This window comes from Mytilus edulis, chromosome 7 (genome assembly GCF_963676685.1).
Source record: "Mytilus edulis chromosome 7, xbMytEdul2.2, whole genome shotgun sequence".
In the NCBI taxonomy this organism is placed as follows: domain Eukaryota; kingdom Metazoa; phylum Mollusca; class Bivalvia; order Mytilida; family Mytilidae; genus Mytilus; species Mytilus edulis.
In genome coordinates, this window is record NC_092350.1 from 89,512,777 (window position 1) to 89,537,838 (window position 25,062).

The 25,062-nt window shown below is 33.6% G+C and overlaps 2 protein-coding genes across 3 annotated transcripts; one reads left to right on the forward strand and one right to left on the reverse strand.

Annotated features, from left to right (window-relative positions):
• The first annotated feature begins 136 nt into the window (after window positions 1–136).
• LOC139482439 (secretion-regulating guanine nucleotide exchange factor-like) lies at window positions 137–13,873 on the forward strand. 2 transcript variants are annotated; one of them, XM_071266335.1, is made up of 10 exons: window positions 137–277; window positions 2,160–2,295; window positions 4,524–4,679; window positions 5,112–5,197; window positions 6,437–6,512; window positions 8,238–8,309; window positions 9,194–9,268; window positions 10,410–10,562; window positions 13,128–13,274; window positions 13,682–13,873. In XM_071266335.1, exons 1-10 carry the CDS (start codon window positions 164–166, stop codon window positions 13,846–13,848), a joined length of 1,182 nt encoding a protein of 393 aa, XP_071122436.1. In that variant the 5' UTR covers window positions 137–163; the 3' UTR covers window positions 13,849–13,873. The 2 variants fall into 2 exon arrangements, with proteins under 2 accessions (XP_071122436.1, XP_071122437.1); XM_071266336.1 differs by lacking the exon at window positions 137–277 and adding an exon at window positions 1,099–1,117.
• Window positions 13,874–17,157: 3,284 nt separating this feature from the next.
• Window positions 17,158–24,448, reverse strand: LOC139482440 (large ribosomal subunit protein eL15-like). The gene is made up of 4 exons (XM_071266337.1): window positions 24,324–24,448; window positions 23,422–23,600; window positions 20,763–20,899; window positions 17,158–17,586 (listed from the first exon to the last, which is right to left on the reverse strand). The coding sequence occupies exons 2-4, from the start codon at window positions 23,591–23,593 to the stop codon at window positions 17,281–17,283; spliced, it is 615 nt and encodes a 204-aa protein (XP_071122438.1). The 5' UTR covers window positions 23,594–23,600; window positions 24,324–24,448; the 3' UTR covers window positions 17,158–17,280.
• Window positions 24,449–25,062: the final 614 nt, after the last annotated feature.

Sequence of the window (25,062 nt, forward strand, 5' to 3'; positions counted from 1 at the left end):
TCCCTTATTGTCAATTAATTTACTACTTTTATTTCAAATGGGATAATTTCAGGTTTATTTATCAATCAAAATTATCAGATTAAATTATTTTACGGTGGGAGTTTCACCGCTTGATCAGAACAGCTTCACTGGTGTGTGATTGGTCTTTGTAGCCTATCAGGTAATGCTAAGTCACGTGACGTGTGTCAATTTCGCCGAGTTATCAACAACAGAAATGGCTACAGGTGAACCGAGAGCGGTGGGCAGGGCTTTAAATAGCCAACGACTGTTTTCCTGGGTGAGAATGGTTTTCATTCATCAATTCATTCTGCAAATTGTGCATGAATTCTAGAGTTGAGTTGTCGACTGCAAAAAGGGAAATGACATTGTACATTACGAAGAGAAAAGTAAAAAACGAGCACCTGTTCATGAATATAAAAGTGTAAACATTTGCACACAATGTGTATTTCAATGGAAATCCCCGTTACGTCAGAAATCATAAACAGTGACAATAAACCACGTGGTGTGTAACGGTGAATAAAATCATTTTAATAGATAAACAATATCCTCATGTAAACAAACAAATTTAGACCTTTTATTTCAACTAAGACTACTGTTACATAGTAGTCGCAGCTTTTAATAAAAGTTAAAAATGAATCAGTTAAAAATGAATCAGATGTTATTAAAAAAAAAAGGGGGGGGATTCAAAATGATCTTCGAAATTTACATTTTTTTTTATTGGATTGAACGTTCAGACTTCTAATATCCTTAATTTGTTTTGTTTTTTATCTGATCATGCTGATGCTTTCCAGGTTTTGAGAGACTGGAAAAATCCCCCCCTCCTTTTTTCCCACTTTTTGTTATGAGTTATAAGACATGACACTTTACAAGGAAGTACAAATGCAACACCTTTACAAATAAAGTACATTGTACTGAAGAACTTTTAAAACAGAAAATTAATTGCAGTGGCGGATCCAGGGGAGGGTTCTCGGGGTTGGAACCCCCCTTTTTTGGACTATCAATGCATTTTAATTAGGACATATAGTCGAAAACCCCCTCTTTTAATGGCTGGATCCGCCCCTGAATTGATCCTGTTTTCAATTTTTTAGAATTGAAATAGTGTCATCCAGCCAAAATGGTGAGTGCAAGACTATGTATGTGCTTTAAATAGAAAACCTGGAGGCTAACACATTATTAAGTTGATTTGAAAATCTCACTAGAGCTAATATTTATATAGCTTATTTACTAAGGCATGAACCATTTGACTTTTGGGCGGGGGCTGGGTTTTTATAATTAGCCAGATTTTTTTTTCATGCCAACCAAACAAGAATATATTTTTTTTTTAAATTACCTCATACATGTCATACTTACTATACCCCCCCCAGAAAGTCAAATGGTCCATGCCTTAATAAAATTTGAATGAATCTTGAAAATCACATAATTCTGGTGTCAAAATTTATGATATTTTATTAAGGAAAGAAATCCTGTGTCAAATGCCAAACTTTCAGTTTGGACACAAAAAGTTGGATTGAATGATATATAATATTTGATATGTTCTTAAATTTTTTTTTATATACATGTACATTTTTATACATGTAGGTAAAAGAACAACCATTTAACTTCAAAGAAAGGGAGGGGGAGGGGTTATGTTGTTTGTAGAAAAACAAATTCTGATCCCCAATTTGATGGGGAAAAAATATTCTTGTCAAGCAGATTACAAAAAAAAAATATTGATTTTCCCCATACCTTATACATGTTATACATGTAGTGTTAAATAAAAAAAAAATGATTGATATAGTGTTGATAAGGCCACAATTAAAAATATTTTGGTTTGCCCAAACCCTACCCAAAGGTTGAGACAATGGGTAGGTAGGTAGGCATTTTTTTTTTTTTTTTTTTTAAAGAAATTGAAGTATCGGATGTTTATTAGTCTTCGTATTTATCTGAATAAAAAAAACTTCTTCAAATCAGGACAATAAAAGAATTTGAGTAGGCAGCTTTTTTCTGTGTGGTAGGGTTTGGGCAAACAAACCTATTATTTTTTATGGCCTAAATTAAAAAAAAAAAAAAATTTGGTGGTTTGTGCAATTTTTGTTGTTGTTGACTCAGACAAAAAACATAACCCCCCTCCTGGAAGTTGAATGGCTGTTCCCTAAACAAAAATGTATTAATCTACACAGGGAGCTAATAGCTATGGACAGCTTGGATTAGGCCATTGTACAGACAAATCAATACCAGAGGAAATAAATCTTTCTAAAAATTTTGGTAATGTTTCATCTGTGAGTGGGGGAGGTGGACATACCCTTGTTCTGACAGGTAATTACTCAAAGAATGCAAAGTAAATATAAACCGTCTTTTGCATCTCCTTTCACTTTAGATTTAAAAACAGACAATGTTAATGTCTTGTGAAATCATGCCCTCCAGATGCCTATTGCTAATGCATGTAATTTCATAAGGATTTAGTATTTTTAATCTGTCCATGAGGGTGTTGATTGGGGTTTACAGAAAAGAAAATAATGGGCAATAAATATCATGAATATGAATATTAGAGAAAATTAGACCAAACAAATAAATCAAGAGAATAATGAGGTGCTAAAATAAAGAGGATAATGGACAAAAAGCATAAAGCAGAGGCAGTGTTAGGGGGGAGGGGACCAAGGCCCAGCTTTTGTTGGAAAAATTTGGTTGATTATACATATATAGGGAATCACTGAAGCATGATTTGAGCGGAGTTCCCACTTACATGTCTTAGGCAGTCAGTGGGCCCTCACTTATGAAAATTTCTGGATTCACCACTGAAAACCGAAAAGAGAAAAATGGCCTAATACAGAATTTTAAGACCCTCATCCTGATGACCCTTGTCCACTTTTGGAGTACACATGTCATTTCTTTTCTGATACTACAGAAATCAGAGGCGGATTAAGGGGGGGGGTGCAGGGGGCCCAGGCCCCCCCCTTTTTGGGAAAAAAATTGGTTGCTTATATAGGGAATCACTGAAGCGTGACTGGAGCGAGCCCCCTCTTAGGTCAGTCAGTGGGCCGCCACTTATGAAAATTTCTGGATCCGCCACTGGTTCGTAATTAGTTTTTCTTGCAGAGTAGTTGTTGTTGAAAACTCCATTAGAAATTTGAAGATCATTTTTGGAATAAGGGAAAGGGGGAGGTGAAAAAAATTGGTGGGGTTCAATTTTTCTTATTTCAGATTTCAGAAATGAAAAGCAAAATTTCTTGAAATATCAAAGGATTAATATTCAACAGCATAGTGATTTGCTCAAAAGCAAAAAAAATATTTTAAGTTCATTAGGCCACATTCATTCTGTGTCAGAAACCTTTGCTGTGTCAACTATTTAATCACAATCCAAATTCGGAGCTGTATCCAGTTTGAATGTTATGTCCATACTAGCCCCAACTGTTCAGGGTTTCGACCTCTGCGGTCGTATAAAGCTGTGCCCTGCGGAGCATCTGGTTTTATATATATACACACATTGTATAATAGGGGCCTCCGTGGCCAAGTGGTCTAGTAGTTACTACTGTTATCACTAGCCAGTCAACACTGAGATTATGAGTCCAAACCTCGCTCGTGCAGGTGCATTCGACTCCAATCTTAATTACTAGGATTGTCAGTTTTCCTATCGAAGGTCAGTGGTTTTCTCTGGGCACTCAGGCTTCCTCCACCATTAAAAACTGGCCACCAAGAAATAGCACAAAAGCGGTGCTTAAAAGTGGTGTTAAAACACCAAAATTCAATCAATCACATTGTATAATAAGCAAGTCTAAAAGGGTACAACATCACCAAAAACTGGAGTAAAATTATAAACAAATATTAAATATTTTGGTTAACTAATATATATATATATATCTTTCATCAGTAAGCTGTCAAATGATTCCCATCTTGACATGTGATAGTTATTGTCATGATTGTTATTAACAATTTGTTAAACTGAAAATTTAAAAAAGAAGATGTGGTATGATTGCCAATGAGACAACTGTCCACAAGAGACCAAAAAGGACACAAACATTAACAACTATAGGTCATGGTATGGCCTTCAACAATGAGCAAAGCCCATACCGCATAGTCATGAAAACTTATGGCCTTATTTATATAAAAAACAAACGAAAAAAAATATGCAACACATAAACAAACGACAACCACTGAATTACAGGCTTCTTACTTTGGACAGGCACATACAAAAACATCGTGGTATACAGGTCTTAATTGAAAACTACGTTCAAACCTATGTTTGCGATGGATAAAAACCGCAATTTTTATACGTAAGCATGTAAAACAAATTTCGTTTTATATATATATGTATAAATATACATGAGTACGTCTGAGTCAGTGACAACCCTACAACAGATGTATCCATCGGATCGCCATCAATGATGGTGATACATGGCTGTGTACATAATGTATATACAATTGTCTAAACATCAACCCAACAATGTTAGATCTGTAAATTTGCTTTCGCAAATTTTTGGTTCTTCCCTCGCCGGGATTCGAACCCATGCTACTGTGAATATACATGTATACAGTATTTATTTTAGATAATGGAAAATTGTTTGTGTGTGGTTCAAATGACAAAGGTCAACTAGGATTAGGATCAACAGAAGACCAAACCGTGCTGACACCTGTTGGATCAATTGAAAGGGAAATAATAACTAAAGTCGTTGGTGGCTGGGACTTTACTATAATGTTAAATGGTAAATCACAAACCTTTTCAGTTAAAAGTACTTGTAACAATAGGTATAGGAAGATGTGGTATGTGTGCCAATGAGACAACTCTCCATCCAAGTAACAATTTATAAAAGTAAAAAAATATAGGTCACACTGAACATGCTTGAATATGATATATTGATGATATGATAGACCATTAAAAAACTATTTAGGTGTAGGAAGTCTTTATTTTGCTCAAATTATTTCACATCAAGTTTTATTGTAAGATTGATTCTAACATGTTCAACAACTAAGAGGAAACAACTAAACTGCCAATGATTTAAGGGTGGGAATTTTGAGGATTACAAGATATGGTATGTAGGGCTTACATTAAAACACATTTTTCCCTATTACTTTTATTAACCAGATGACAAAATCCATACCAGTATATAATGCTGAAGGGTAAAATTTTATTTCAGATAAAGGAATAATTTATGTAACAGGATCCAATAAATTTAACCAATTGGGATTACCAGATATCACAGAGAAATATATCACTACTCCAGTAAGTCAACATCCTTATTAGCAAATGGACATGCATGTTCTGAGAGTTTACAAATTGACAACTATTAAGAGTTTTTTTAAAAATCAGTTATAGAATAAGAAATGACTGGAACATATTCTCTTGCTTAAAACTACATGTTAATTAAAACCAGGATAAAGTAACAAGGGAATGTACATGGTGTGATCAATTAGGTACAACGAGAGTTACCTCCCATTGTATGCCATGGTAAATTTATCTGTCCAAATCCTTTAAAAAATCAATAATATTATGTTTAAAAGAAAAAGCTTGTAGATATATATTCCATATAAAATTAAGAATGGAAATGGGGAATGTGTCAAAGAGACAACAACCCATGCAACCATAGAGAGACAACAGCAGAAGGCAGCGAGAAACTCCCGTAATTTCATTGATATACAGGTGTTAAGAGAGGATTACAGAAGCCAGAAAATGTACTTTCATTATTAAAATGTGTACATCAAAACATGCTTCATACATATATGTGTGTATATGTAGAAATACACTTTTACCCAGGACTATATTTCTGAATGTTGAAAATCTGAATTTGGAAACAAAGTAAATTTATGAAAAATGAACTATAAACGTTATGTTGTACACCAGTCATCCAGTCCAAAGTTAGGGGGAGGTTTTGGCACCAGCAAACATTTTCAAACAAGTCACATTCTGTACATGCCTGTTCAAAGTCAGGAGCCTGTAATTCAGCGGTTGTTTGTTGTTTTGTACACAAATCAGGCTGTTAGTTTTATTATTTTAAATGTTTTCCCTTTGTCATTTCAAGGCCTTTTATAGGGGGTCTCATTGGGGGGTTCCGATCCCGGATCCCGCTTACTGTTTTCAGATTCCCGTATCCCGCTTACACTATGTACGTAAGCAATTCTCATTTTTTTGTCATTTCCTGGGTCCCGCAAGACCTCATTTCTCGTTTTCACGACACAATAATTTGACTTTCACGTGTCACGCTTACAAAAAATCGACAATCACGCGTCACGCTTAGACCCCAATGAGACCCACTTTATAGAGCTCGCTTTACTTTTACTATGTGTTATTTGTTTTGCTCATTATTGATGGTTGCCATGGTTGCCATTAGTTGTTAACCTGGATGTGATTTGAATAGATTTGTCCTATTCGACTCGTACCACATCTTTTTATTCATATTAACAGTTGGGTTAAAAAGTTAATATATTTACAAAATGTACATGTACAATAAATCTTTATTTACAGGTAAGAATGTTTTTACCAGGGAATCCTAAAGTCAATGAAATAGAAGCTGGATTACGTCATGGTATTGCTTTAACAGGTATATAATTAAATTATGAAGCCATTATATTAAAAGCAATAATTATCCCATTTGAAATTTCAAAAACTAAATAAGTAAACAAATTAGCAACGTTTGTTTTTAATCTTCTGGTGGGTTTTACCCCTACTGTTAATCGTCAATGTGACTTCAGTGTCTTGCTGGGGAATTATTATTGGCAAGCCAGATCACCATATCATGAATGTCAGTTTTTACATATAACTGACAAAACAGCGACATAGATTTTACAAACCAGATTTTTTTTTGCCATATAATACCTGCTTGTGTTCCTGTACCACCTATGCATACCAGTAACATAGTGGATATCCAAAAACTACACCTCACCTGATTTTAGCTTCTTTTCAGGTTTGAAAATTTGATTGGGTTACTTTGGGGGGGGAGGGGTCCTGATCTCGAAATCCCGGGCTTTAAAACGTGGAATCCTGAAGTCCAAAATTTAAAGAAATTTAAATCCAGACATCACGACATTCGAAAAAAAATTCCTGAATACCGAAATTCCGAGCTTAAAATCACAGATCCCAGAGTCCTGATAAAGGTCCAATCCCCCTTTACTTCCAGTGATGGTAATTATCTTATATACAATAAAATGTTGTGAATTGTTTTGTTGTAATATTAGATTGGATAAAACTTTACTCATGCTTAATATCTTTTTATTTGAAATAAGGATAAATTCTTCACAATTTTTCAAAAAAGCCAATGTCATAAAGACTAATAGATGAAATAAAATGGTGGTTTTATTCCTACAATAATGAAAAACCTTTCAGTTGAACTTTAGTTGATAGTTGTCTGATCATTGACATTATTTGTATAAAGGAAGATAACTCCAACTCAAATTCATAAATGTATTTTAATCCACTTTATTGCAAAATGAAAGCAATCTTTACACTCAGAACTCACAAGTACTATGATTTATGAATGGAATATTTGTATGAATTTTATAGTGATGTTACATGTCAGTTTGGTATGGCCAAGAAGTTTTGTAAAGTTAACATACTTTTAAGAGAGTTATCTCTCGTTAACCTGTCTTTGGGTTTTTTGTATTGCAGATTGCATTCTGTATTTAAGGTGGTACCCAACACTTTTACTAAAATTAATTTGGCTTGTTTAATTTTCATAAAATTTTGACACAGTATTTACTTTGATCCTTTAACAAAAATGTAAAAAATTCAAAAAATTTGAACCAACCGTTTAATCAGAAAAATTACACTGGTTATATAGCAGTTTGACAAACACTTATTTTGATCGTTGAGATGCTTAATATTCCCTTAACAACACAACGTCATTAAAACGTTCTGCTGATTTTACAGAGTTATCTCCCTGTAGTGTTAGGTACCACCTTAAATTATATATTAGTTTGATTGTTCTCTTGGTTTATTGTTACCATTCCATGTAGATGTGTTTTGAAGAATATAAGTTGATTAACTTGAACATTAGTTTATTATCTAAGCCAGAGTAGAGCATTAAATGGTGGAGGACCCAGATTTTAAAGTTAAATCATTCACACACAATACTTAAAACAAAACAACATCTATTAGCAAAATCCTGGGAAGTTATCCCCATAATGTAGACTACCACGCGGTGGAGCAATGTGTCAAATTATTTGCAGATACTGGACAGGTAACACTCAGAACTCACAAGAGCTTTGATTTATGGATAAAATATTTGTATGAATTTTATATATAGTGAAATGTATCAAATTATTTTCAGATACTGGACAGGTATATATCTGGGGGAGTAGAAAGTCAAGTAAAGACAAAACTGGTGCAGTACCTACCATCGGTAAGCAAAGGTAAAATATACATGTTCTAATCAGATTATATACATCCCGTTATATTTAATGTCATGGTTTTTGCAAAGTCTGTATATATTGCTTTAATTTAATTTTTAATTTAAACATATTTATTTATAGTGGATTGGGAAACAAGTTTTGCAACTTATATTAATCCCTTTCCACTATTGCTTTAGACATATGTACGGCGTTGAACACTTAAATTTGTGGTTCCACAAAAATTGGCATCGAACAAACATTAATAAATCCACAGAAATAGGAATTGATTGTGGACTTGTTATTATTCAATTGCAAGCTGCTTCATCAATAAAGGCAAAAATGATTTTAAAAGTTCAACAAATACAACTTTAATTTTTTTTTTGTATGAAATCAAGTATCAACACCATATCATATGATTCTAAACCAAAAAAGAATGTTTTAAATTTGAAAGCATTTATCTCTTCCATCACCAATATATACATGTAATAGTAAAATCTGTTTGTCAGAATAGTTCTCCAATTTGCCTGTTCAGAATTTCAAGGACTATCAGTAATCTGCTTGCTGTTCACCAAAATTCTGAGGTCCCTAATTTTAAGAAATTTAAATCCTGACGTCCCGAAATTTGAAAAAGATAATTCCTGAAGGATCAATGAAATCCAGAGCTTAAAAAAAAAAAACGATCCCGACATCCAGAAAAATGTCCTTACCCCACCCCCTCCCACCCTCAGTGATGGCATTTCATGGTGCTTAGAGACTCTAGCTCATAGAAAATGATGATTTCCATCTATAAAAAACAATACCGGGTAATCACCAACCAGACAATAAATGCTAGAATTTCACTGTAGAATATTCTTACATCTCACTAATGAAGAATATTTTGTTTGCTTGTTTATAGTTCACCTACCTGAAGGCACAAAAGGAATGGTTATCAAGATTACAGCAGGGTCATATTTCTTCTCAGCTTTGACAGGTTAGATACTTTAACCAAGGATTTGTATAGTCTAACTACTGTAAACCAACTTATTTTCACAAGCAATTTATTTTCGCGACTTTCGCAAGTAGAAAAAAAAACGCGAATATAAATCGTCGTGAATTTGTAAATCTTGGGTCTTTCCTTACTAAACTTTATCAAGTTAATCAGAAAATTGCAAAATTAAATAGCCGTGAGGTGGTCAAGAAAGGGTAAAATGCGAAATAAAGTATCCACGAAAATAAGTTGGTTTACAGTATACAAAATATGTACTTTGAAAAAAAACCTTGAACCACAAACTGAAAAAAATCATTGGGTATACATGTACTTTAATTTCAGAAATTATCGCATGCATTTATTATTGCAATTTTGTAATTTTAGACTACAATGCTATTTTAATTTTTACCATATTGAGACAAATCCTGTTGAAATTATATATAAAATATTTCAAATATTTGAGTTTAAATTATTGCGTTTACAACTCTGTCTAATTTTTCGCAATAATTTCGGAATTTACAGTATAGCATTTTGACATACACTAATTTTTATACGACCGAGAAGCTTAATATTTCCTTAACAAAAGAACATGATTAAAATGTTCAGCTGAAAAAAAGGTAGCTTATTTGGGCATGTACGGTGGGTGGATGGCTGCCAAACAGTGTCCATTCTTTTTTAAATTCATTCTGTTGATGGGTTGCCTCCTTATTGACAAGTACATGGAAGGTACCCCACTTAATGTCACAAAGTAAGACTGGCAAATTGTCTCAGGTAACTTTTTGGTAATAGAACTTTTAATTAAAACAGTTTATCAATATAAGGTCAGAGGTCTTTTGAGATGAGTCGTTAGGTCGAAAGGATGCCCACCAAACTCCACAAGGTCACATAACAGCTTTGACCGTGCATGTTTGAGCCACATATAGGATCTCAATTGTGAACCACACTTAGCTCTTTGCATCACACATTTAATGTGATTTGTTTTTTAGATTACGGTGAGAAGTTGTGCATGTTGTGGTGATTACACTTATGGACAATTGTCAACAGATAATTTCAAACAGCACCCATATCTAGTACCGGCCACCTTCTTCAGGTTCAAGGTCACAGACATCACACATTATATATTAATAAAGGATTTGTATTTTAGATCATGGTGAGATTATAAGTTGGGGTGATAACACTTATGGACAATTGTCAACAGATAAGGTCATACAGCAGCCATATTTAGTACCAACCACCTTCTTCAAAGGCAAGGTCACAGACATACAGGCTGGATGGACACATATGCTGGCATTAACAGGTACATTAATCTAGATGCAGCAAATAAAGTCCCATCAATATAAGAAGATGCTGGGTTTCTTTTAGTGGGACAGCAATCCAACAACATAGGAACTAAAGTCATAATAGATAAGATAAGGACATATACATGTAGCTATTAAAATTTTGGATACAGGATATCACATATATTTTATTTTCCATCAACTTAAGTAAACAATATTAATCTCAATTAGATGACAGTTCTGATATTTAAACTACAGTTGTCTTGTCAAACTTTCTTATGATCTCTTATACCAGTAAGCTTATGAATCCACAGAACGATTTGATATTTTAACAAAATAGTGATGTACTGTGAAAATACTTTAATTCGTGGGTATCAATTTTCGTGGATTGAGCAATATTTACATGTTCGTGGGTTTTTAAATTCGTGGATTTTAGTATTCTAAAAAAAAAAAATTGAAAAATTAAAGCCTTTAGAAACAAAGGTTACATATAGTCTGGATTGAAGGAAATTGCAAAGTAAACATTGACCCGTGTAAATCGTAGTGATAACACTTATTAACCCATGATAAAGTGATCAACAGATTAAAGACCATTAAAGGTGTTAATTAGGCCATAAACATGTCACCTATTGAAAATAGTAACATAAACAAATGCTATACATTTTGTAAACGTATCTTGAATTGTCAAATAATTCTTATCAAAATCAAGCCCAGCATGAAATTATTATTTTCCATAAGTACGAGAACTATGAGGATATAAAATGAACACTTTATCATACTAGTATATCAAAACCGGAAATCTGACTTTCATCGATAAAAAATATTTTTTATGAGAATTAAAGGATCAAAAGTTGTACAGTTTAGATTATTAAAGATGAAATGGGTATAATCCTGCATGCGGTTGTAGTTCTGTGACTGCCATTAAAGTATTCTTAGATTTGGCGTACTCAATATATTCTCTAGATCATATCAGTGGTCAAACCTACCGATGGGGATCTTTCCATGTCTTGATTTGGACAATGGTTGTTTTATTTCGTTGGACACTTAAATTCGTGGATAAAGTCATCCACGAAAACCACGAAAATTGGTACCCCACGAATAAAAGTACTTTCACAGTATTTTATAATTATATTCAGATTGAAAATTCAATTCTGCAAATTGAATACATTTTTGATACCCTTGATTTATGTGTGAATGTTCCTCTTAAAGGGGCACTAGCTACGAGATATATAAAAAATCTAGTTTGATTTTTCCTGTTCAATCAATAATGAAAGTAAAATAGTGAAATAACATTTCGTTTTTTGCCGCCAAAAAGGTTCAATTTTGTCAAATTACGCTAAGGAACAGTGATAATTAGTAATTCACTTGCAAGTTTATGAGTCGACCTCTTTAAATCCGTATTCATGTGAACTTCAATTTAACCCCTAGCTAGAGATTGACAACGCATGCATTGTAAGTGTACTGGTTATTTCAAGAAAAAGAATGTCAACAATGAAAGTGAAACTACGGTAAATCATTTGATTACTAATTGGATTACTTACACGATTAAAAACAATGAGAAACATATATTTTTAATCTATAAAATAAAATCAAACAGACCTATAAAAATCCAATTGCACATGTTGGTTTAATCTATTCATATTTTTATTTATGTTTACATCGCTTATATGGTCATCTGAGGTCAAATCGATAGGTAATTAGATGGCGTCTGGACTAAAATACACACGAAATGAACCTATATATTATGTAACCCATGCTCTGTAAACTGTTTATTTTAGACTTTTGATAGTTTGGATAAATGTTTTACATTGTTATTATTATAAATCAAATATGAGAATTTGAGTCAAATCAGTGACCATGAATTTGACAGATAGTGCCCCTTTTATTTATGTGTGAATGTTCCTCTTAATTCATGTGACCTTGAAATAGTTTAATTGTGATGTTAAGTTGCTGTCTCATTGATGCCTACCGACACCATTTCTGACTTGCCTGTGATGAACGTCTCAGAATAAGAAACATATTTCAGAGGTTGGTAGACCATGAGACTTCATACATTGTAAAGTGCTGCCTTATGTTATCAAATGTCCATCTGTTATAGGTCTGTTGTCCTTCACCTCATTTTCATGATTCAGGAACTTCATGAGAAAGGGTTTTTTGTAATGTGAGTTTTCTCATATTTATAATGGAATAATTATATTTAGTATATGGGTTCCTTACAAGATTTACATGTTTGTCAGAAAGGGTTCACCTGACCTTCACCTCAGAAATCAAGGTTATAGTGACATGGATAGGTCTTTCTCTGACTCTGTGTAACCATGGGTCAACTTTATTTTATTATTGTGAGGTGTACATGTTTTGCTGGCTTGGTTCATCTGACCATGACCTTTTTTCATGGATCATTATAATGCTTTTTCTGCATTGCCACACTTGCATGTATATCTGGATCAAAATTCCAGCTGATCAAAACTTTAGATAATATTGAAAATGTGAAATTGGGGACCATTTTTGGGAGGGGACTTGTATGGGGATGTGATGTCTGTTAGCTTTAGATTCGTTCATTGTGTTTCATTGTCCTTATTTTTCAGATCAAAAGAAGATTTACAGTTGGGGAAGGGGAAACTATGGACAGCTAGGTAGAGCAGTTGACCTTGACCTGTCACCACAAGTAATTGGTTGCCATGACAACATAAAATGTGTACGGTGTGGATCAGAACACAATCTTGCATTAACAGGTTTCTATCAAGTGTTTAATACAGTTTTTATGTACCATTTATGGACATTATGTTTTCTGGTCTGTGCACTCGTTTGTTTGTCCTTTCATTTGTTCCTACCCCTCAATTGGTAATTTTAAGAAAATTTTGCAGCTTTTGGTTATTATCTTCAATATTATTATAGATAGATATAAACTTTAAACAGCAATTATGTATTGCAAAGTAAGACCTACAAATAAGTCAACATGACCAAAATGGTCAATAGATCCCTTAAAGAGTTATTGCCCTATATAGTAAATTTTTAACAATTTCATAATTTTGACATGAATCCATCTTTGTCCTTTGTTTAATATGCACATAGATTAAGGTGAGCAACACAAGCTCTTAAGAGCCTCTTGTTTATATGGGTATTTGATGTATAATTTCAGATAAAGGGAGACTACTAACATGGGGATGGAATGAGCATGGATTATGTGGGAATGGAAATGAAGACAATGTGATGACTCCTTCTCTGGTGGACAAATTAAATGGTCACATGATTAAAACTATTGGATGTGGTGCTGGACATTCATTTGTATTAGTTTATCCAACATGATGTAAAATAAAGATGGCTTTTAAATAATTTATGTAGTTGGGTTGCTGACTTATTCATATGCATTGAAACTTCTCTATTCGTTCATTTTCTATTTTGTTTTGTAGTTTTGAACACCAGTTGACACTGATTTTGACTTATTTTTATCCCTTCAACAGTTCGTCCATCTGTCCTGCTTCAGGTTAAGGTTTTTTGTTTCTTAAGGTAGTTTTTGATGTAGTTGAAGTCCAATCAATTTGAAACTCAGTACACATGTTCACTATGATATGATCTTTCTAATTGTACTACCAAATTAGAGATTTTACCCCAATTTCACAGTCCACTAAACATAGAAAATGATAGTGTGAGTGGAGCATCTGTTTAGTTAGACACATTCTTGTTTAATATACAAAGGAGTAGGTCTCAAATTTCAGGTTCATCTGACGAAAGATTTTGACCTCTTTTTAAACACTTAAGTGTCTATTTCATTTGAATCAATTAGTGTATGTGAAAGATTTTAACTGATTTAGTCATTAAACTCGATCTGATTCAAGCTCAAATATCAAAATTCTACCAAAAATGTCACTTTTCTGATTTTTTTTGTCAAAAAAGAAAGTGGCCGCATCCATGTTCATCCTTAACCTTTATGTATGTTATGTCTTATCATAAAATACAACTTACATTTCAATATTAAGGATGAACACGAATGCGGCCACTTTCATTTAACCCGAAAACCGTCTAAATTTTAACTAAAATGATGGAATTGTGAAGATTTCAGTAATTTAGCACGACTTAATGGTGCTAGTACCCGATATATGTGCATTGTATTGTCAAAAACAGCCCATATTTATGTAGCAGAAGCATTCTACTGTCCAATAAATAACTAAAAGTTTACATTTTAACAATTTTGTAAAACTGCTATATTTTGGGGCCAAAAAGAGGTCTTACCGGACCTACTCCTTTGACTATTGATTTTTTTAATATAGTATGTCAACTTTCCAACTTGGCAAGATTTCTGACAAAAATATCATCTCAACTCATGTACTAGAATGTTTAGGTACTTAAATTAGGCCATTTGGGGTCAAATTCAAAATATGATCACTTAGGACACAAAACCAAAGGAAATAGTTTAGAATTGATTTTCCTTTTTATGCCCCACCTACCATAGTAGAGGGGCATTATGATTTCTGGTCTGTCCGTTTGTTAGTCCTGTCCCGTTTCCGGTTAAACTTTTTGGTCAAGGTAGTTTTTGATGAAGTTCAAGTCCAATCAAATTAAAACTTAGTACACATGTTCCCTATGATATGATCTTTCTAACATAAATGCCAAATAAGATTTTTGACCCAATTTTAGTCCACAGAACATGGAATTATATTGTGAGTGGGGCATCAGTGTACTATGGACACATTCTTGTTGATAATCTTTTCTATGGAGATTCATTTAGGTGATAATGCGTCATTAAAACAAGTTCAATAACATGCTCCGCATGGCACATCTGGATACGACCGTAGAGATCAAATCAAAACACAAAGAAAACAATTTCGAAAATATCATTCATCGTTGATACAGCTCTTTTTAAAATATCCAATTATGAACATTACGCTCATCATATCAAAGAGCCTCATGCATTCATTTTTGTGGTAAATCAAACAGGTTAACTTTTGACCCAAATTTGAATTAACTTAGAACTGAGCAGTTTTAACCAGATGCTCTGCAGGCTGCAGCTTTAAAACACCGCAGAACAGTTGGGACAAGTATGGACACGACATTAAAGTTTGATACAGCTCTGAATTTGGATTGTGATGAAATAGTTGACACAGAATAGGTTTGAATGTGGTCTGAGAATTTAAAAATGGACATATACCTTTTATGGTCCAAATATCTAAATACACGGCTCGATTCGTCATATCAAAGAACCCCAATAATTCAATTGTTGATGAAATCAAACAAAGTTTAATTTTGGAGCCTTTTGGCCTCTAATTCCTAAAATGTTGGGACCAAAACCGACAAAATCAATCCCAACCTTCCTTAAGTAGGTATAAACATTGTAATAAAATTTTATTGATTTCTATTTACTTATACTACAGTTATTATCTGGAAATCATCCCTCTTTGGACCACAGCAACGATGTGATACCAATATACAACACACAAAAATTGCGGTCGTATAAAAACACTAATAACTTTTGATGGGTATAATGAATTCAAACAAGTTTTATTTTGGACCCAAAGGTCGAACTTGAATACTGTTTGCAATCTTGCGCCTGTCCCAAGTCAGGAGCCTCTGTTAGTCTTGTATGATTTTTAATTTTAGTTTAAATTTTAATTCGGTGTTTAGTATGACGTCCATTATCGCTGTTCTAGTATATATATATTTGAAGGACGCCTCCGGGTGCGGGAGTTTCTCGCTACATTGAAGACCAATTGGTGGCCTTCGGCTGTTGTCTACTCTATGGTCGAGTTGCTGTCGCTTTGACACATTCCCCATTTCCTTTCTCAATTTTATGTTTCAAAAAATCAAAAACCTAAATACATGCTTAGATTCAGCATATCAAAGAACCCATATTACAATCAGGTTGTGGCTGCCTTAATTATTTGTGTAAAGCTTCATTTTTCAGAAGGTAGAAGGCCTATACTATTCGAATTCATATTATGTAAGAAGTTTCTATCTGTCAAATGCTCATTGTCCTTCGCCTCATTTTCATGGTTCAGTGATCAAATTTAAACGATTAGTTACGTTTCTCAGATAATGAAACTAGTGTACATTACATTAAAACCAAATGTAAACATGCTTACTGTACACGGCCTAATATATCTACGTCGATTTGGTGCATATTACATTAAACCAAATGTAAACATGTTTACTGTACACGGCCTAATATATCTACTTCGATTTGGTGCATTGGCGGATCCAGGGGGGCGGGTGGGTGTTTTTTCAGCCGATCAATGCATTTGAATGGGAGCATATAGTTGGAACCCCAGTGGCGGATCCAAAACTTGAAAATAGAGGTTGATATCTCTGATCCCTTATTACACCATGTGGTAAGCATGTCTCACGATTAACATTGCTCACAAAAAATAAATAGACCATCCATCGTTGCTTGCCCTCTTAAATCTAATGTACACTCGAGCAGAGAAACCAACAAATACCTATTTTTAAGTCTGGTTTGATCAGACATGGGATTGAACCTATGATTGTTTGATATAGGCTAGCATGTTACCATGTGATCATCAAGGTTAGTATACCATAGAACACACAACACAACTGACCTATACAATGTTCATGATGTTGCCGCCTGTACATTTTTAATCTTAAATAAAAAGACAAACAAAATTTTTTAACAAGACTCCCTTTTTTATTGAGTCATTTTGTGATCCATGCCTCAGCAATCACTGTCAGAAACAAGAAATCGCCAAAAGCAGAAAAAAATGAAAAAAAAAAAAATTGAAGGAAAGTTTAACGCTTCCTTCGTAGACTGACAGTAGTGTTGCGCTTCCAAGCAGCACGACGGGATCCACCAATTGTTTTGGTAAAGCAATGTCCCTTTCCAAGTCCACGGGAGGATTTTCCTGCTGAAGTTAGTCCTCTCAATTCTCTGTGCTTGTGAACAGGATTGCAAAGCCAGTTAATCTTGGCATCTCTCCTGATGGTCTTGTGGAATGGATCTACCAAAATGATCTCATAATATTTGTAGGAAGAATCTTGAGCCACCCAGTAGGAACTCAATACTCGGAGAGCTCCACATTTACGACCAACACGTTCCTACAAATAAAATTTAAAAGTTTTAGATGTATATCAAACTTCTGTGAGTATTGTATTAGAACAAAATGCTTATTTGATATAAAACTTGTCATAGTGTAAACTATATCAGTCAACGTCTTCAGGCATGAAGAGAAAAAAGTGGATAATGATTATTAGGACTATAATAACAGACTATAGACTTGAGACGGGTACAAGATTGATGTTGGGATAAAAAATGTCCGTGAAATGTCCAATAACCTGAACCTGGAGTGTTTTAACAGCAGAACATAAGAACAAACTGGTAATAAATTGTTTACAACAGATCTACATGTTAAAAAGTTTCACGTCACCAGTGTTCTCCCCAGCTATTACATTTAGCATCCTGGTATAAAAGAAATTAGAAATACCATCTTGTTTCTCAAAATAACAGCATATTCATAACATCCAGAACACATTTTATAAGAAAATCAATTCAGATAGCATTATATTACTGTGATGCTAAAAGGACCTTGGGAGAACCCTGACCTGCACATAATTTGTATAGTGTTTCCTACAGGTGGTTTTGGCGTGTAATGGCGCCCTGCCGCGATTTCTCGACACCCTGCCCTTTTTGGGGAAAAAAATTGGCGCCCTGCCCTAATTTTGTCGAAATTCCTGACGCAATGCCTTTATCGTCGTAATTAACAACCGGTACTGAAAGACATATTTTATGAATACCGCTCGAGTTATTTCCCTTCAAAACAAAAGTTCACGAAGTCGCCATTTTGTAATCGATTTCGTAATCAGCTGATTAGCAAACTGCAATAGATTGAATAGTGAATACAGATACTAATCACGGGTCCTGATTGTATCCCCCAAGTCCCAGAAACATCGTTTTGCCTAGAAGATTTAATGATAAAACATCGATGTGATGCTTAGATAATTTTTTTTTACAGCTGATAGATTTCTAATTTACATAATTTACATTGTTTGCATGGTTGAACAAGCCAATGAACGGCGATCATGAGACATTTGTCAAATTGAAAAGTAAAAATTCTTTGCAAACTATTTTTTAAATACAAATGCTTGACTGTACCTTAAATGAAATGAATAAAAATCCAAACTAAATTATTAAAAGCAGAATAATCCAGAAAATAAATGAATTCCTTGATCAAATGTTTTCTTTTGTTTACAAACATATCAGGTGATCATTTTAGGCGGGAAAAAAACTTGGGAAAACACCTAAGTAACAGACAACTATGTCTGGCTATTTATAGACATTTAAAATAAACAGCTGATATGGTAGTGCCATGAAAGTAGTAAAACTTGTTGTATCTATATTAATTTAATTTGGAAAAGGGTGTAGAGGGGATGGGGTTAATTTGTAAAGTTATTTTTTTTTGTAATTTAATAAATTTTGGTTACTAAAAATGACCCTGGATATCAGGGAATGTGTCAACCTGTTTTTAGGGAAAAAAAGGAGGATTTGTCAATGACAATTGATATGACCAAAGCAATATTTTTATATACATGTATATGACATAGTGCTTTCTTGTTTTTAAAGAACTGATTTTGTTTTTAATTGTGTTTATTGTTTTTAATATTTCATATATATATGTTTTAAACACTTTTTCTTGTTTAACAATTTGTTTTAATGATTGATTACAGATGTATATGTCCTTTTTATAGTATTAAACTAGTATGTTTTAAATGAATCCATTTTATAGAAATTGCCTGTTTATGTTAAGTAAGTGCCCTAAAATTGTTGTCCATCGCGCTTAATGTGCCTTCTGAGCTAACAATTACCCTGCCCTTTTTAAAAGCTGCAGGAAACGCTATTGTATATAATAGTAAAATGCACAAACAATTACTCTACCAATTTAATATAATATTTATATAATTTTTATGGAAATTAGTTTTTCAAATTGAAAAGCTTAAAGACAGGCCATTCATTAGGAGGCGGTACCCGGTACTTTTACACTCCTATGCTATTGACAAGTACCGCCTAAATGTAGGAATTTTTATACAAGATGTTCATAGAATGAATTGAAAAGTACCAGTCAACATGAAAGATAATGAAACCCCCGATAAAGAACAGCATACCAAATATCATTGACCTACCAATAGTGGTTTATGAAATCCATTGTGACAACCCTTCGACAGAAACCAAATGGTGTAGAAGTTAATTGAATAGAAATTCAAGTTTTGTTTAGCAATCCTATTACCAGGTTGGGTAACTGTTCCCCATATGAGTAACAATCCCTCATACGAGTAATCATTTGGTAGTGCTAAAGAACAAAATTTTCGGAACTTAAAATGGCACATATCCATGAAAAATACAGCACATTTTCCAAAAGATGATTATCCTTATTTTGATTGATACCGAAAAAGATACAAGCCTAGAAAAATCAGAAAATTTGACTATTTTCAAGGCTTTAAACTTTTATATATATAAAAATGTAGTTCTTTGGGAGTTGTTCCATTTTTCTATAAATTTGTGCCATTTTACCCATTTAAAAAAATAGTTTTTAGCACTATAAAATGGTTACTCAAATAAGGGATCATAACTCATTTGGGGAATAATGTGCCCAACCTGATTACTTGCCAACTTGAAATCTAATTGCCTAATATCAACTTCCTGTTAAAATACATATGTACATTTTGTAAATGGTGTTTAGCTCACACATGGCAGGGATGATTCTATTACATAATTTATAGAGATGACCTGCTGTAGAAAAAATACCCGATGGATGATTTTTTTTGTGGTTAATGTTAGCTGAAATGTATGTTTTTGTAATACAATGTACAAAATGTAATAGGCCTAGGTAACTATAGGTAAGATGATAGACTAGTGTATCATGTTCAATGATATTCATGTAACAACAGTAACCAATCCATAATTATTCAAAATGTTACAACTTACATGAACATCAGTGTACAGGTTAAACTTAATAATATACATTTTCCGTGTTTACAGGAAAATAATGTTATTTCGTCGATTTTATGCTTAAAAAATTCCCAATTTGATGTTCAAGGGACCCATTTGAAAACATCTGGAATCATCCCTGCATGGTGAGAGACTTAATTAGCTATAAAACTGTGCAAAGTCAGGATTAAGACAGTTGTAATACTTTTGTTCAGTGTGTTAGTGTTTTCCATTTCGAGTTGAGAATTTTTTTTGGAATGGGTATATCACATATTTTATTTTTTATACACACCTCAGCAATAGACCTGTGTGATCTTTGGAACTTCAGTTGATTGATTCCATGAGTTTTGGGTTTACCATATGTACATCCTTTGGGTACTGGACGTTTACGACCTCCTCTACGGACACGAACTCTGTATATAACATATCCTGCAATTGAAAACCAAATATTTTACTTTCAGAATTCATATTCACATCTGTTAAAAGTGACAGGAAAAGCTGTTGGGAAATGTTAATATAAACCAAGCTCAAATGACAATTTATTTACAATGTCAATAAATAGGTTATATTTAAAACATCATAAGTAAATTTCAAACAGCAGATTCACAAGTCTATATATAGTCATTTTTTTCAAAAGTGCACACAATGCCCAGGACCAGTAAATATTGATTCAGACTATTAAAAATTTATATTTACATGGTTTTTAATTCCTAAATTGATGAAATATATTCTGAATCCAGACTTTCCCCAGACCTAATAATGGTGTTTAGTTCTGAACAAATTAATTAAATCGAATTACTAAATAAAATTGTTCATGTCGAACAAAAATCATACTTCACTACAAAATGTACCTTAACCCTTTCGCCGATGAGTCCCGGTTTACCGGGATTCACGCTTCAGACAGCTGACGATGAGTCCCGTTTTACCGGGATCGGAATACCTCTTTTATGTTTCCCGCTTAAAACAGTGCAAACATGAGTTATCTTTCTTTGATGAATACCCGGATGAAAGTGTAAACATTGCGCTTCCGTTTGTTGAAAACCGTGTCAAAATCAGAGGAAATTTACGGAATTTACGAGAATTTGAAATGAGGGAACATTTTTTTTGAAAGAATATGGAAGAATTGAAGCCAAACTAGTATACGGCAGATTTTACAGTATTGTGTTCTGTCTCCTACTTTCATGTTGCTAACGTGACAGAGACAAAAATGAGTAACGTTAGCGACATTTGGACATGTCACATGAGCAACAACATCTTTAAAAGTTAAAATGTATGCACACAGTGATGTTTAATATATGCCTGGAGTAATAAAATTGTACAGTCTGGTTTAGAATTTCTAAATATACAGAATGTCATTTGCAGCTGTACTTTATATCAAATGGATACACAAGAAACCAAAAAATGAGTAACGTTAGCGACATTTGGACATGTCACATGAGCAACAACATCTTTAAAAGTTAAAATGTATGCACACAGTGATGTTTAATATACGCCTGGAGTAATAAAATTGTACAGTCTGGTTTAGAATTTCTAAATATACAGAATGTCATTTGCAGGTGTACTTTATATCAAATGAATACACAAGAAACCAATTCGTAATAGTAACATTAGCAACATCTACTATCATGACATTACGTTTTGTTGCGAACGTCTTTTTGGTGGACGGAATACATTTAAGGTCCTCTTGTAACGATATTACATACAACTTCCCATCTTTGCTTCCCCATCATGTGAAGGAACTGACTCCGAATCTATTTCTGCAAAGGGCGATATCGTAACTCCTATACAGGAGAGTTACAGATCTAAATATATGTTGCTCACGTGACACTGATTTGGACGGAAACGTCGAGAGTAACGTTCGCAAAAAATAAAACAGCCAATGATATTGATTCCTCAAGTCCTTTGAACCCCTTACGTCATCCAAATTTAATATGATTGCTATTTTCAATTATTTATAAAACCCGGGATAAAAATAACTACAATGGGCTGTCTGAGAACCATCAAGAAAATTCTGATCGTGACATACCACAATGGACGGAAAAGACGTGACGTTAGCAACAATATTATTAAATTACCTTTTTTAGCCTTTACCAATAAAAAACTGCCTTAAAGTTATGATTAAAACACAAAAGAAGACTTTTTATTAAAATATAAGTCCATGTTATTAGGCTCCACTTATAAATAATACTTCAAAATTCCACTCCAAATAAGCTGGATGTCAGTAAAGTAGGTCATGATGTCTATTCCATGTCCAATATTTTGAAATTGAAAACCCTCTAATTCTAACAAAAAACACAAACACAGAGTAATTTTTATTTTTATTTACTCAGAAAGACACATTTTATTCAATAACATAATGCATTACTCCATTACACAGTCTGTTTCACAGTTTCAGCAATTGCTTTTTTGATGGATACAAAAAAACAATATTTCCTTCTTATTGTAAAATCTGCCATACTTTTTAGACATAAAATGTCGTTTTAAGTACAAAACACTTGGAATGGACATCGTTCAGGGTGAGGAATTTGTACAGCCTCATAAAAAATTTCAAAATTTTGCCGTTTTGGGTTAAAAAATTACGATTTGGGGTCAAAGAGCAGAATTTTGAGAATTTCACCTAGAAAATGCCGAAAATTTGAATATTTTAAGAAGAAAAAATTATTAAAACATGAATAAAACTGTGAAACATGGTGTTAGTGAATGAAATAAATACACAAATAACTACAAACAAGTTTTTATTGACATTTATTATGAAGATCTCCCACTTGAGTAATAGTAGCCAGGGAAGCCATCGTCTCCGAGTAGCTTCTGTCTGGGCAGCAATCGGTGAAAGGGTTAAGGTTAAAATGTTGCTCTCTAATCAATGAAGTGTAGGCATACATAATACATTGAATAACTTGTTAATATCTCTTTTTGATTGTATTGAAAAAAAAATTATAATATTTATAAACCTTGTTTAGCTCTGTATCCAAGACGACGTGCCTTGTCTGGACGAGTTGGTCTTGGAGCACGATGGATTGAGGACAGCTGACGATATTGCCAGCATCTTATACGAAGCAAAAATCTCATGACATCACTCTGCTTCTTCCTGTAGATTTCCTGCATGTACTTGTAGGCTCCCATCTTGAGTCTGAAATACATGTTATTGTATATATGAAAATGAATATAAACAAATGGTGAAAATGGTAAGAGTTAACCAGTGCAATGACATATTTTTACACATGTGCATTATCTTTACAATGACAGTCAGGAATGCCCTTCACCATCAGACATTACATTGTAGGTCAATTTCGGCTACTGTTCGAATCAATTTGATTTCAATTTCAAGGGGATTTGTCAAAATATTCATCATAAATTGTCAGGCTATCAAGGAAGCCATGGCCTATCTCCATAGGACGTATACGTAATCGTCCATGAACAGCTCAATTCTCCAGACTTAAACCTGGAACCCATATGCCTGCCACAAGGCATCCCCCCTCCTTCCAAAAGAAAACACCGATAACAAGACTTTGACAAGGTACGTATGTAATGGGAGAAGAGGCAAGTTTTTCTTACGGACAACTTGAATCGCATTTCAAGTATTCCTCAACTTTTCTCTATCGCGTAATATTCTACTTAATGTCTTTACAATTCGAAGTCGTGCTAAATGTGCTGCATCAGCACCAGTTTGCATGCATAAATTGATACTAGTCAAGAAAGTAAACACATTTTTTATTTTTACAATTATATAAACCACTTCGCATACAAAATCAACTGTCCTAATTAGTGTTAACCATTTAAGTTTTGAAATAAAACTGGCTATATAAATGATGGCGTTCAGATGGTTGCGATTTCAAATGGATATATTTCGTACCTCTTCTTCTGTTCGTGTCCTGAAATAAAAGGAAGAGATGAGTCGACTTCCGGTTATTAGGAGGTACCGTTAAATTCGTACCTAGGAAACCTCGTCCTATAATTTGCTTATTAAACGTGAGATGAGTTCTTAGTGGGTTTAATGATCTTTTAATTAGTTTAATGGAATGATGATCAAAAGTGGAGAATAAAGGGCAACACATCAGGAATAAAACTAATAAAACGAATGGAGTAATAATGAGGTGTTAATAGTTCCATATCCGTAGCCAGAGGGGGTTCGGACGACCTATGATTTCAAACCTATGATTGCGTTGGCTAAAACCGCAATTCTTGTATGTGTGCATGTAACAAATTTCGTTGTAGAGTTGTAGAGGGGTCTTAATATAGCACAAACAACATTTTCCAAAAGACCAAAAGAGTGAAAAATATATTTTAAGTTACCAAACGCATTTGACTAGAACAATTGCCGATGTTCTTAAACCCTGCGGACTGCCATTGGCGATTGCCAAATAAATTGATCACAAGGTGTAATCTCTATATTAGTATTTATATCTTTCATCGAACTACAAGGATTGACTAGAGTCAAGAAATATGGTCTTCCTGGACATCTCCAACTATACCTAAAGTGTGATGTTAACACCGGTGTAATATTCTGTACACCCCTGATTACACCAATTATAGATAACTAATATCATTCCATTCGGCTTACCTCGCAAACTTATTTTTTTTTAGATTGTCTA

Excerpts from the sequence above, each read along its gene's own strand:
- LOC139482439 (XM_071266335.1), top strand. The coding sequence starts at position 164 with ATGCTAAGTCACGTGACGTGTGTCAATTTCGCCGAGTTATCAACAACA. Across the intron at positions 4,680-5,111 it reads CTTTACTATAATGTTAAATG|ATAAAGGAATAATTTATGTA; the intron begins GTAAATCACAAA and ends ATTTTATTTCAG. Across the intron at positions 9,269-10,409 it reads TTTCTTCTCAGCTTTGACAG|ATCATGGTGAGATTATAAGT; the intron begins GTTAGATACTTT and ends TTTGTATTTTAG.
- LOC139482440 (XM_071266337.1), bottom strand. The coding sequence starts at position 23,593 with ATGGGAGCCTACAAGTACATGCAGGAAATCTACAGGAAGAAGCAGAGT. Across the intron at positions 20,900-23,421 it reads TGGATACAGAGCTAAACAAG|GATATGTTATATACAGAGTT; the intron begins GTTTATAAATAT and ends TTTCAATTGCAG. Across the intron at positions 17,587-20,762 it reads CACACAGGTCTATTGCTGAG|GAACGTGTTGGTCGTAAATG; the intron begins GTGTGTATAAAA and ends TTTTATTTGTAG.